Raw genomic sequence first — 12,059 nt, forward strand, 5'->3', positions numbered from 1 at the left:
CCACCAACAAGTGCCGAACCCCAGGACATATGCAGGGCGATCAGAGTGCACGGACTGGGCAATCGCCTTAGGATTACTGACTACCATGTGCAATGGTGGAGCGTGCACAGGTTCAGGCAGTGCGTCGACATTACCAGAGTGACTCTTGACGCAAGCCACTTCGCTTTGAACACGGTGTCCATCAGAGTCTCACGCACTATGAAGTCAGTCTTCAGCCTTTTCAAACACGTGACGTCACTCCGAGTAAACTGCGACCGTTTCAATGAGCACCATTTCGCTGCTTTGTGTGCGTACCTGTCAGCACCCTCAGCGCTCGAGGACGTCGAGCTCACCTTGTGTACACGCACGCCGAATATGACAGCACAGGAGTCACGCAGCGTTCCTAGCAGACTGTGGTCGGCCTTAGCGTCCAACACCAACCTTTGCAGCGTGATTATCAAAGGACTGCAGCTCGGCAACGACGATCTGGACGCGCTGGCAGACACCGCTCGTAAGAGCAGGCGCCTCACCAAGTTTCGCTACATGTCGCAGTCTCTCACTGCCTTGGACCGCATCAACGGAGGAAGCCTCAACGTACAGGAGCCCCCGTTTAGCCTGGACAGCCATGCTTCCGCTGCACTGGTGCAAATACAGGTACTGATGCATTGCTTTTCTTAGCGCGAAAACTTCGGTCTATTTAGCTCCTTCGACTCGGTACTCGCGCGGTCATTACACTAACTAGGTCTATGCATATCCGAATTATCGTGATATGGCATGAGTGAATGTAAAATGTGACAAGTCCGGACTTGAATACCGCGGCATATTTATAATGAGAAAAAAAAATCGGCATATCCCACGCACTGCGAGAATTGATAAAATCAGACGCGGACAGCGAGGAAATGCCACACCGCAGTGTTCGGATTTGAGAAACATTCGTGTCAGGAAATGTCGTTGACGATCGCATGTTTGTCATGCGTGCAGGCATCTACCATGTGGCATGTGCCATGCTAAAGAAACGTATATTCTGGTATATGCAATGCTTGTCATGTCGTCTATGTTCGTCATAGATTCAGGTCACGCCACACCAATTTTAGTTTTTATCAAGTTAGTGAAACGGCTACCAGAGCGCCGAGACCCTGTCATGTAAATCATGATGTACATGACATGCATGTCGTTATTTTCATCTCACGACCTGTTATTCTTTCATCTCACGACCGAATGTCAGCCAAACACTCATGTCTTGCCATACCAATTTTTGGTATATATGCAGCTAACGAAATAGCCGCGAGCGCACCTGGACTGTGGCATATAGATCACGCTGTGCATGACATGCATATCATGATTTGCATGTCACGACATGTCGTTTATGTTCGTCATGTTCTGTGGTCATACCATGCCAATTATGTACGGCGAGAAACATTTAGGAGCGTCAGCGTGCAAACCGCGTTGTATCGGCCCTAAAGTGAGTGGAATATTCAGCTGCAAAAATGCACGCTCTCGTTCAAAACAATCGCAGTACAGCGTAATACCAGGAAGCATCTGCAACTCTCAAAAATATTGTTGCTGCTTAAAGTCTCTGACAGCGGTGACTTTCTGTGGGTGTGGCCTGGCGCTGTATCGAGGAGGTGTGGCCTTGCCGGGCACACCTTAATTGTGCCTCCCTGTAGCTTTCTCGAAAACGAGATTTCTTCGAGGTAGATGGCAGACCAGATCTCTGCTGATGATGGCAATGCTCGTGAAATGTTCGACCAGAGATCGCGACTTCTTGCTGAATATTTTACTTATAGATTGCTGCAGACCGTTCTACTAGACATGCCAGTGGTGTAGCCAGGGGGTGGCACGCCGGGCCCGAGCCCCCCCCCCCCCCCCCCGAATTTTTTTGCCATTCCATACAGAGCACAAAATGACACTCGACCACATCTGCCTGCTCGGCCCCCACTTCAGATGAAAGAGGTGCCCCCCCCCCCCCCCGAAAAACATTTCTGCCTACGCCCCTGACCCATGCAGGAGAAGCAAGCACCCAATGCACGGCCAACAGGCGTTGCCGCATCATTCGCTCATAAGAATAAGATTACCACAATAGCCCGATGGGGTGTACATAAAGCGGAAAATCGCGCCCAGGAATGAACAGGAAGCCGCGCCCTAAAACAGGCTCACTGTGCAAGTCAAGACTACGCTGCCACCTTTTCCGGGTGGGAGAGTAGTGACGTGTTATTTTTCATATTTCGCGTGCTTTTTTATGAGGCGGAGAAAATGAGCACGTAATTAGTACGTTGCTGAAAATAGCGCAGTTAGATGTCATTTGAGCATGCCTACGTATGCCTCATTGGCATTTTAAGGATTAGGTGAGTACTCGTCGAGTTGAGAAATATAATTAGGACTAATTAGCTAAACCTCGTTAACGAAAATATTAATAGTGTCTACTACAGTATACAGGGACCAATATGCACCAGGTTTGCTTCGCGTCACCCTGTCCCTCCCGTTTTAAATCGTGCTGCGTGATAGCTGGGACGCCCTGTGTAGTGTGCACGGTAAAATAGCAACACCGGATGGCTCTCGCCTTCGAATCGCCTTAAGTGAATGCATAAGGGACACTACGAGATGTTTTAGTTTCTGCTAGGTCTTTTTCAGCATTCCCAATAAGCACTAGCTCTTTCAAAGGATGTTGCGTAACTGTACGGGCGCCAGTTTACCAACATGTTCATGGTTTTCAAGTCTATACAAACCAAGCTCCATTTCTGTGATTACAGAACTCGACTCGCCGCAACGCCGGCCGTGTGTCGGCAGCTGCCCGCTTTGTGTTGGGAGAGCGAGACAGCGCAGAGGCCGCGATGGGCATTGAGGTTTTCCACGACCACCCCCACCTGCTAGAGCTGGTGAGGGACGGCGCTCTTGTGGGCACCGACGAAGCCAAAGCGATGATTTGGAACGCACGCAAGGAGCTGCGAAAGTACAGTCTGGACAAGTTCATGAGAGCTGCCGGCGTCGTCTTCCAGTCGGTAGAGTGCCATCCGCAGCATGACGGCAGGCCGCAGCTCTCTGACATCAACGAGGACTGCTGGTCGTCGATCTGCAGCTACCTGAGTCTCGCGGACATTGCAGAGGCTGCAGGACCCCCGGGTAGGTTGCATGTGCTAACGTTAGGTCTGCTTTTGTCTGTTATGTCGCGACATATTGCAAATCAATCAGCGCAAAAGACGAATACACGAGATACACGCAGGTATACAAAACGAGGGCTCACTGCTCCTGCGTCTGCATATTTTCAGCACTGGTCCCGCGTGTGCGTTGCAATGGCCTTTGGTGCTGATTAACTTTGCAACGTGCTAACTTTGCTTTCTGTTTGCAATAGTTGAAGTGGACGGAGCAGGAATAAGAGATTCACACACAGCAGCGCTTTGCTGTGCGTGAATCTCTTCGGTGTGCACCCGTCGAATTCGTCATGCTGCGTAAACAAAACCGCAGAGACAGAAGCATGCCAGTGTCGATCGGTGTTCATGATAGTTTCTGCCCTCAAACACCCTCGCTACATCCATGAGGGCCAAATGCAAAAAAAAAGAAAGAAGAAAAAGAAATTTGTGTACTTTGACTTAAGAACCTCTGGTGGTGAAAATCAATACCGAGGGCCATACTATGGCGTGCCTCATAGTCATATTAGCGGCATGAGGACCGACTGATGCTCATGACTGTTTCAAGCATATCCGCTCGAGCACTTGCTCTCGGCTTTCCAAACATTTAGAAAATGTCTTCTGAAAATAGAAATGGATAGTTGCGGTTCAAGAGTTATATTGGATACGTGTGACATCGCAGCATAACTTGACTTAAAATTATGGCCGATTCACTGTCGCTGGACGAAGCGCATGAAGGAGCGCATGGCGACGCTCATGACAAGCGCATGACGAACACAGAACATGCAAGGATAAGCGAATTATGCTTGGAAGAGAGACATGAGCATGACCCGGTCCTCATGCCGCTAATATGATTATGAGGCACGCCATAGTGGGGGACTCGAAATTAATTTTGACCATCAGAGGTTCTTAAGCTGACACCTTAGTCAAAGTACACGGATTTTCTTGCATTTGGCACTCATCAGTGTAGCAAGGTTGTTTGCGCGACGAAATCATCAAAATAGATGCGCTCGTGCGGAATCAGCTTAAGCGATATTTCTCTAACTCTTCCGTATGCCAGTGTAGAAGGCGAATGGAACAGAGGGTGGAGGGACAGAGTAGAGTCATATGATCCAATTAAGATGGCGTTTCCTTTTTGTTGTTATTTTTTTTCTCTTTCAGAGTTGACATGACCCTCCCAGCCAATGAAATCGAAGACAACGGAACTTGAGGACAAGTCGATGGCGACGTACCTACATAGTCACTAGTCTGTCATATGCTGGCTGATGCTCTTACTGGAGAACCGGCGTGGAACTTTGAACCTTTGACAGGAATATTTACGAGAAACGTTCTTTTCTTTTCACCAACTCCGTTTTCTTATCTTTACCAGGACCCTACTCTTAGATATGTAAAAAAAAAACAAAACTTGCCCCTCTCGACATGGACCACTGTGTACAACACCATAGTAACTTGCTGCAGTAATCATCGTACCCGTTTTTCTAAGATAGCGAAGCACCAAAGTTTTGGTGTTTCCATATCTTGTGCACAGATCAACGTACCCAAAATAGGCTCAATACGCCAGAAATGTTGTTCGCCATCGAAAAAAGAAAAAGAACAGTGCTCATGTTTTTGTCCCATTCTGAAGCAGCAAGATGGCTTGTGTTGCATTAAAGTGATATCGAAACAAAAACCGTAGTGTGATTTGTTAACGCGAAAGTGTGTTTTATGCTGTGGTACATCAAGGACGGAGCGCCTTCATTTCTGTGACAATAATGACACGGGAGCCGATACCACCACGCCGGCTACACGACCGTTAGGGATTGTGACTTGATCTAGGACCCGTACGCCGAAGCACACTTTTCAATGACGACCAGCTGATACTCTGGAGTACGATTGCTCGACTCCACTGCGAATTTTAAAGCGTTTTAAACGAAACCAAGTGCGAAACGTTCAGCAAAACTGCCTTTTCTCTGTGGCGTCGAGCAGCACTTTGAGCAATAGCGTGTAAAAATGCAGTGGAGTACTGCTCCTGCAACACAGTACGCGGGTAATTACTCACTGGTTATTTAGAAGGCTCACCTACTCGTTTGAAAACGCTAATGAGTTGTCAATATTGAAAGGCGGTTAGTATTCGGTACAGATATCTTTATGAATGCTGCTACATCTAGGCAACAGTAAAGGAAGCAACATTGGCACTACCACGTGATATCCCAAACATCAGAGCCACTGTATTATTCTAAACGCGCAATGAGTATGCGTATACAAGTGCATAATAATTGCAAATTTACCCCCTTATAACCCAATAACTCGTCGTATGTATGACCGGCCTCTACAGGTGTAAAGCCGTGCGAAGCCAAAAAGAACGAAGTTCAGACAAATCAGTGGTAGACCTTTTTCAAGCAATCCCAGAAGCCCCCGCGGGCGCGCGAAGCACTATGGGAAATGTGTGTACGGCGAGCCCGCCGGCTGTTCCGTCGCTCGCTGCTCGTTGGCGCCGTGGGAGCACCAAACGAAAAAAAAAAAAAAAACGCGTCGCCGCTGGTTGACTATTATTAAATCCTAAATACTACACATATCTGAACGCACCTGCATGTATCTCTACACATGGAATGCGAAAGTAATGATGCAGTCAGTGTAGGTATTACCGAGCGGATGTATACTGGATGTAGCAGTAAAGCGGCATGCGAGTTATCACGTGCCGATACATGCAGTCAAAACGTGTTATCGCGAGCAATGTGAGCTGGAACACCGAATTCTTATTTATTCAATGATTACTTGTTCACAAGCCGCTATGACATTTAATGCCATAGCGGCTTGTGATCGGGTTTAACCAAACTGTAGAGAGGTGTTATAGTGTTCAGGTATACAGATGATTATTTGAATTTAATTGACAAGTCACGCGCTGTACAAAGAAGTGAGCACATTCTAAACTTGTTTAAAGAAAAAGGGATGGGACTCGAATTCACTTGCAAGATGCCTTGCTCTGATAATTTGCAGTTTCTTGATACATGCTTTTAAGTTTCACTGCGGAGCATGTTTGCGGGCAGTATAGCCCGCGTTCAGCGAAATAGGTGTTTAATTTCGCGTCGGCTCAATCGAATATTGTTAAACGAGGAATTGTGATGTCATGATTGCGCACGGCATTGGAAAAAGACTTGCGCGCATAAGATGAGCAGTAGTTTCCAGCTGCAAAGTGATCAAAGAGGTGGGATATCTACACTGTAAACAAAAATTAGCCGAGATGGGAGCTTTTCCAGCACATGAGCCCCCAAAACCCCCATGCCCCAATCATTTACTCCGTGGTAGCGGAGTGAAGTCGGCACATGTCGTCGAAAAACGCCCCGTGCTTAATGAGGGAGTTTATGAACGACATGACCTTGTTAAACTCCCCACGGAGTTTTAGGTCACGTGGTTAGAAACTCCCTATGGGAGGTTTAAAAAGTATTTTTGGTCGTGACGTGCGTGCCGTGGTTAAAAACTCCCTATGGGAGTTTTAAAAACCATTTTTGGTCGTGACGTGCGTGCGTGTGTGAATGTGCGTGTAGCACGCCGGTGTGAAGCTCCAGTGCCTTGTGTGGGTCGCCGAGTGAGCATTTGTCGACAGACAACGAAGTTATCAGTGCAGCGAGGATTTGCAACGGCCGGTTGGTTTGTGTAGACGTGTAGGACTATTTTCTCCACTGAACCGTTCTGGTCAGAGACAAGTTCAACTCGTGCCAGCGTCCGACCGCGAACACATCGAGCTGGCTGTCCCGTGTTTATTCTCCCGTCAAGCGTCAATGCCCATGCACACAAGTGGAAGCCTCCGACACGCCACGGATACCTCGCTTCAACGTGCCGAGTTACGAAGAAGTGCGAAGAATAATTTCATCGGTAACAAAAGTAAGCTGTTGCGATCGTCAGCGGGTTGTTTCTGGAGTTTCACCGGCTAAAACTTCGAAGCAGTAAGAAGTAGGCTTCGCTACGTCGTCGGCATCAAGCCGGCCGGCGGCCGGTGTGAGAGCTGCGCCGGCGACGCTCTCGCTCCGACCACCGGCAACGCTTGCTTCTCGGAGTGTCACCGAAACGATGTTTCACCGGCTGCAACTTCTAAGCGGTAAGAAGGCTTCGCTACGTCGTCGGTACCAAGCCGGCGACGTAGCGAACTCGCACCGCCACACCGGTCGCCGTGGTGAGTTCTACGAGCTCGCACCGGACACCGGTGAAGCAAAGAATATGTTTCACAGAAAATAAAAGCTGCTGGAATGAATAAGCTTAAATTGTCTTTTTTGCGCCAAGCAACCACCGCTGTCAAACGTCTGGCGAGAAGGCGAGCGCCGATACGAGACAGATTGAACCAACGTGCGACCGCCGATGTACTGCGAGCAACAGGAACCGCGACTACGAGCCGTCTCGTTCGTTGTAAGTGCATCGCTCCGTAGCTTAACGCGGACAGCGGACTCGGATAGCGGCAGTGTGTGTGTAAAAAAAACGGCGACGAAAACTGTACAGCAGCAAGTATTTTGTGATCGCGAGCTGTCGTTCATCGTACAGCCGTGCCGTACTCCTGAGAGAGGCCTAGCGACGCCGTCGGCCCCAACTCGGTATACCGGCGGGGCGACGCATTTCTTCGCCGGTGTTGCTCGTGAATGTGTGCCGCTGAAGCGTTCGTGCACGGCCGCTCGTGGTTCGTGTACGATTATGTGCATTTTACAGACTCACGCACAGTACTGCTAAGGCGGATACATCCCATGCGACAGAGTACCAGCTGATAATCAAAATTCGCTAATTAAGAAGGCGTTGAATGTTAGGCGGGTTTATAGTAAAAGATAGGTGTGCCTCAGTGGTATCTATAAGCTCATCACAAATTTACACGTACGTCATGAATGTTTGTTGCTTAATTTCGGAGAAAGAAGTGTCCCATCTGAGCCACATTGGAGGTCAAGATGTGGTGCCTATATATACTCGGTGACCAAAGAGAGAGAGAAAGAGAAACTTTATTTGCGTATAACGCGGAGCAAAGCAAATGGTCGGGCCCCTATTCCAGGGCTCCGCTGGCCCTTGCCATCTTCTCTGCCCGTTGGATCAGACAAAGCTGATCATCAAAGGCCGAGCTGGACAGCAGTGCCTCCCATTTTTCCTCTGTGTTATTCATGTTGTGGTGTTCTTCGTTGTGAAGTGTACACTCCCATGTAATGTGAAACAGAGTTGGTGGGGCCCCGCACCACGGACATATATCTCTGTATGCTGTGGGGTAGAATACATGTAGCCTGTGTAAGTTCGTGTATGTGTTTGTCTGGAGTCTGCGTAACGCCGCAGATTCCATTGTTGTGAGGTTCTTATGCGGTGCTGGATAGAGTTTTCTATTCTCCCTGTAATACTGAAGAATTGTAGCAAAATTAGGGTCTAGGGGCGTTGGGTCCTCTATTGCAGTGTGCAAGGAAGCTCGGTGATTTGTGAAGCCTCGAGCCGCCTCATCCGCAAACTGGTTCCCGGTGACGCCCGCATGCCCTGGCGCCCAAAGCGCAGGTGGTGAGTTGTTGTCAGTGTGAGTGTTGTATTACTTTGCGAACGTTGTGTGCATGTTTGTGTACGTGTGATCCAGTTTGCGTGTTTCGATGCTAATTTAATTAAAGAGCGAAAAGCATTTTTTTAAATGCGAAGCATTTCTTAGCGAACCTCTGGCACTTTGAACATTTCTATCTACGTATCTATCTATCTATCTATCTATCTAGCCGCCTACGTCTGGGTGCTCTCATGATCGCCTCCTTAACTTGGTGTAGACCAAAATTTGCATGGGAGGGTAAGAGGATTTGACGAATATGACTGCCGGGTCATGACATAAATAACGTTAAAATCCTGTCGCGTACGTCGTCAAACCCTTTCCACTAGACACGTGTGGCACATACCCGTTTACCACGGGCCGCGGTGTACGGGTATGCGCCACAGGTGATTGACAGTTTATGTCTACCCAGGAACGGCGAGAACAGACATTGGTAACTTAAATGCTAGAGAGTTAAGTAAAACCAACATCGGCAGCGTTGACTCAACAAATGGAAATAATGAAAATTAGGATCCCAGCAGGAATCGAACCCAAGCATTCTGCGTGGCAATCAGGTATTCTACCACTGAGCCACGCCAGTCTATAAATTGGTTTGGAAAAACAGCCTACGCAGGCGTAATATCGGTGCAACGTCAATTGCGGTTGTGGTGCTGGCTATCTAATTTTACAAGGAAGCAATAAACACTACATGATACTCCTACGATGTGTACTCCTACGATACGGGCGTCATATCAGATTGACATCTGTAGTTCCAGTGTTGGCTCCGATTTTATAGCAGTCTAATAAACATTACGTTTGTATTCCTATGATTCAGCAAGCTATATTGAAGCATTGCTCGACCCCGGAGGAATACATTAACGAAAGTTACATATGATATCCACATCACCGCATCGTAATGTGCACTTCGCCCACCAGAACGATGAAGTGTCCTCTTCATTTCTTAAGAGGCTGGGCGATGGCCTCATGCTGACCAAGGATGATGTCAAATTGATTGACAGCCATTTGTGGACTAGGCTACGTAGGCCACATACGCCCAGGTAGTCTACGAATAGGAGAAACACCATCCACTGATGTTGGTCTACGTAGCACTATCCAGGCCTACCAGCCTCGACGGCCTATGCCTCACCAACGCGAAAGGTGGCTTCAGGTTCCGACATGTCGCCGGCTCTGTCGACAGACAATTTGTCGACGAAATGACCGAGGCATCCGCGAATTCCAACAGCTCTACTATACCACATACTTCAATACACATGGACCCCTCTTCACCACGATCACGACCGGATCCTATAACAAGTCATGACCAGCTGCTGGTGCTCACTGATCACGGTGATGATGCCCTTGTTCAAGAACTTCTTGCACACATGCACGCGGGTTCGTGAAACGCGCGTGCATTCTCGGGACACGTATAAGCACTACATATCAGCTTACCGCTTCTGGTGTTGGTAATACCGACGTTGTCATTGGCAGCGTTACCCAACCGTAATCAACTGCTTATATAACACATATGCAGCTCTTCAACATATATATGTGTGCGTAGAAAATATATACAAATCTTTAGCGTCATTTTGTAACGTGTCGCTCAGTAAAAAAAGTTACGCCACAGTCACCTACCCGCCGCATGCTTCGCATAACATCGACTCCCACGGTACGTGGGATCTGCCGAATTTTTCTTTTTGATGGTTATAAAAATTTACTCCCATATTTACCTGGGAAAGCTCCCCTATGGATGTAAACAAAAACTCCCCTCTGTCCATCCAAAAACCCCGTCCTGTTGGGGAGTAATTTTTTACTCCGTCCGGACGGTGTTTTTAAAACCCCCATCAGGGCGTGCGCTAGAGGACAAGCCATTTACTCCCATCTCGGCTTATTTTTGCTAACAGTGTAAGCTTAGTCGCATTAAGGTCGCAGGGGTCTGCGGTGGGCAAAGAAAAATGCGGTCAGAGGCATGCCAATTGTTTTGTAAATTGTGTAGGAGTTAACCGCAAATTTCTCTTTCTTGTGTCCACATGTACATCGGCCAGACTGGTCATGTATTAATACGCGCCTCAGCGAGCGTCGAAATTCATTGAATGGAGTCGTCTCATCTCGCATCGCTATGTCGGTCATGAAAATGTAATCCCATCTTCGAAAGCACAGTAATTTTGTACCATCAACGTAATCAGACAACGCGAGAAATTTCGGAGACATATGATGTCACAAAATAACGCCCTTCTCAGCAGAGCGGCAAATATTGAGGACAACGTCGCCTGCGTTGACGCTGCGCAATACGCAGCTTCAAATCACTTTGTTTCAGCGGCTACGTCGCTGCGGGGGGAGCTGCTGACATCGCTTACGATTAAAAACACGGACGCTGATAAAGCCGAACAGGTGGTGGTGGCCATCGCCATGGCCACAACGAACCGTTCCACCATATTCACAGACTCGCGAACTGCCACCAGAGCGTTCATGAAAGGCTCGGTATGCAAAGAAGCCGCGCGCGTTCTCTCTGCTGCACCTTGGACAGGCAAAAAGCACCTAATCCGGTTCCCCGGTCACGTGGGCAGTGATGCTCATGAAGCCATCCCTAACGCCAACGAACTTGCACACTTCCGGGCGCGAGGTCTTACCCGCCGCGCCGGAGGTGGGCACTCGGAGGCCGAGAGATGGCAGTGGCAACGGGACCCTCTCCTCACATTTAACGAGGTGTGTAAGCACTACCAACTGGGTCGTCGGAAGTTTCCGCTTCCACACCGAGACCTAAACAGACCACAGGCAATCACCTTGCGAATGCTACAGACGGCGACGTATCCGTCTCCGTTTATACAATCTAAATTCATAGAAGGCATCAGCCCGGGCTGTCCGCGTTGCGGACATCCCAGGTGCACTCTTCAGCACATTGCTGTGGCAGTGCCACGACTTGCGCGGTGGCTCAGGGTCTCCCTCCACGGAGGAAGACTGGCTCCGACTTCTCACTAGCTCCGCCAAGGAAGAGCAGCTCAGGGCTGTCCAGAGAGCCCGCGAAGTCGCCGAGAGTCTCAACCTCCCGGCTCCCTCGTGGGTGCGGCCCGCGGACGTTACCCCCTGACGGGGCATTCGTCTTCTCAGGACCAAATAAAGTTCTTTGTCTGTCTGTCTGTCTGTCTGTCTGGTTTGTGCATTTCGTTCCTTGTACTGCTCCTTTCTTTTTTCGCTCTACGTATTATTCCAACCTGTAGTTATAGCACCAACGAAGTTTAGTAGGCACTTGTCGTTCGTTACATATATGGTGCGAGCGACGCAATGAATTTGTCTCATTTCCCCAAATGCCGACTACACTTTCTAGTGTACTCTTTAAATATCAGAACCTCACACTCTACTCGTCGACAGTGTCGATGGACGATTCCAAGTGCATCCGCGAATCATAGACCGCTCCTGCACTTCATAGGCAACCGAGTTGTATTTTTTTTTAATTTATG

At 48.6% G+C, this 12,059-nt stretch overlaps 1 protein-coding gene across 1 annotated transcript in view; it reads left to right on the plus strand.

Annotated features, from left to right (window-relative positions):
• Positions 1 to 11,689, plus strand: part of LOC125758256 (uncharacterized) — a 107,288-nt gene extending 95,599 nt beyond the window's left edge. The window contains exons 3-4 of the mRNA XM_049415279.1: positions 3,056 to 3,099; positions 11,484 to 11,689. Of these exons, the coding sequence (XP_049271236.1) occupies positions 3,056 to 3,099; positions 11,484 to 11,689 (250 nt within the window). The remainder of the gene's footprint in view (positions 1 to 3,055; positions 3,100 to 11,483) is intronic.
• Positions 11,690 to 12,059: the final 370 nt, after the last annotated feature.

The sequence above is a fragment of the Rhipicephalus sanguineus genome, chromosome 4 (assembly GCF_013339695.2).
Source record: "Rhipicephalus sanguineus isolate Rsan-2018 chromosome 4, BIME_Rsan_1.4, whole genome shotgun sequence".
Classification (NCBI taxonomy): Eukaryota; Metazoa; Arthropoda; class Arachnida; order Ixodida; family Ixodidae; genus Rhipicephalus; species Rhipicephalus sanguineus.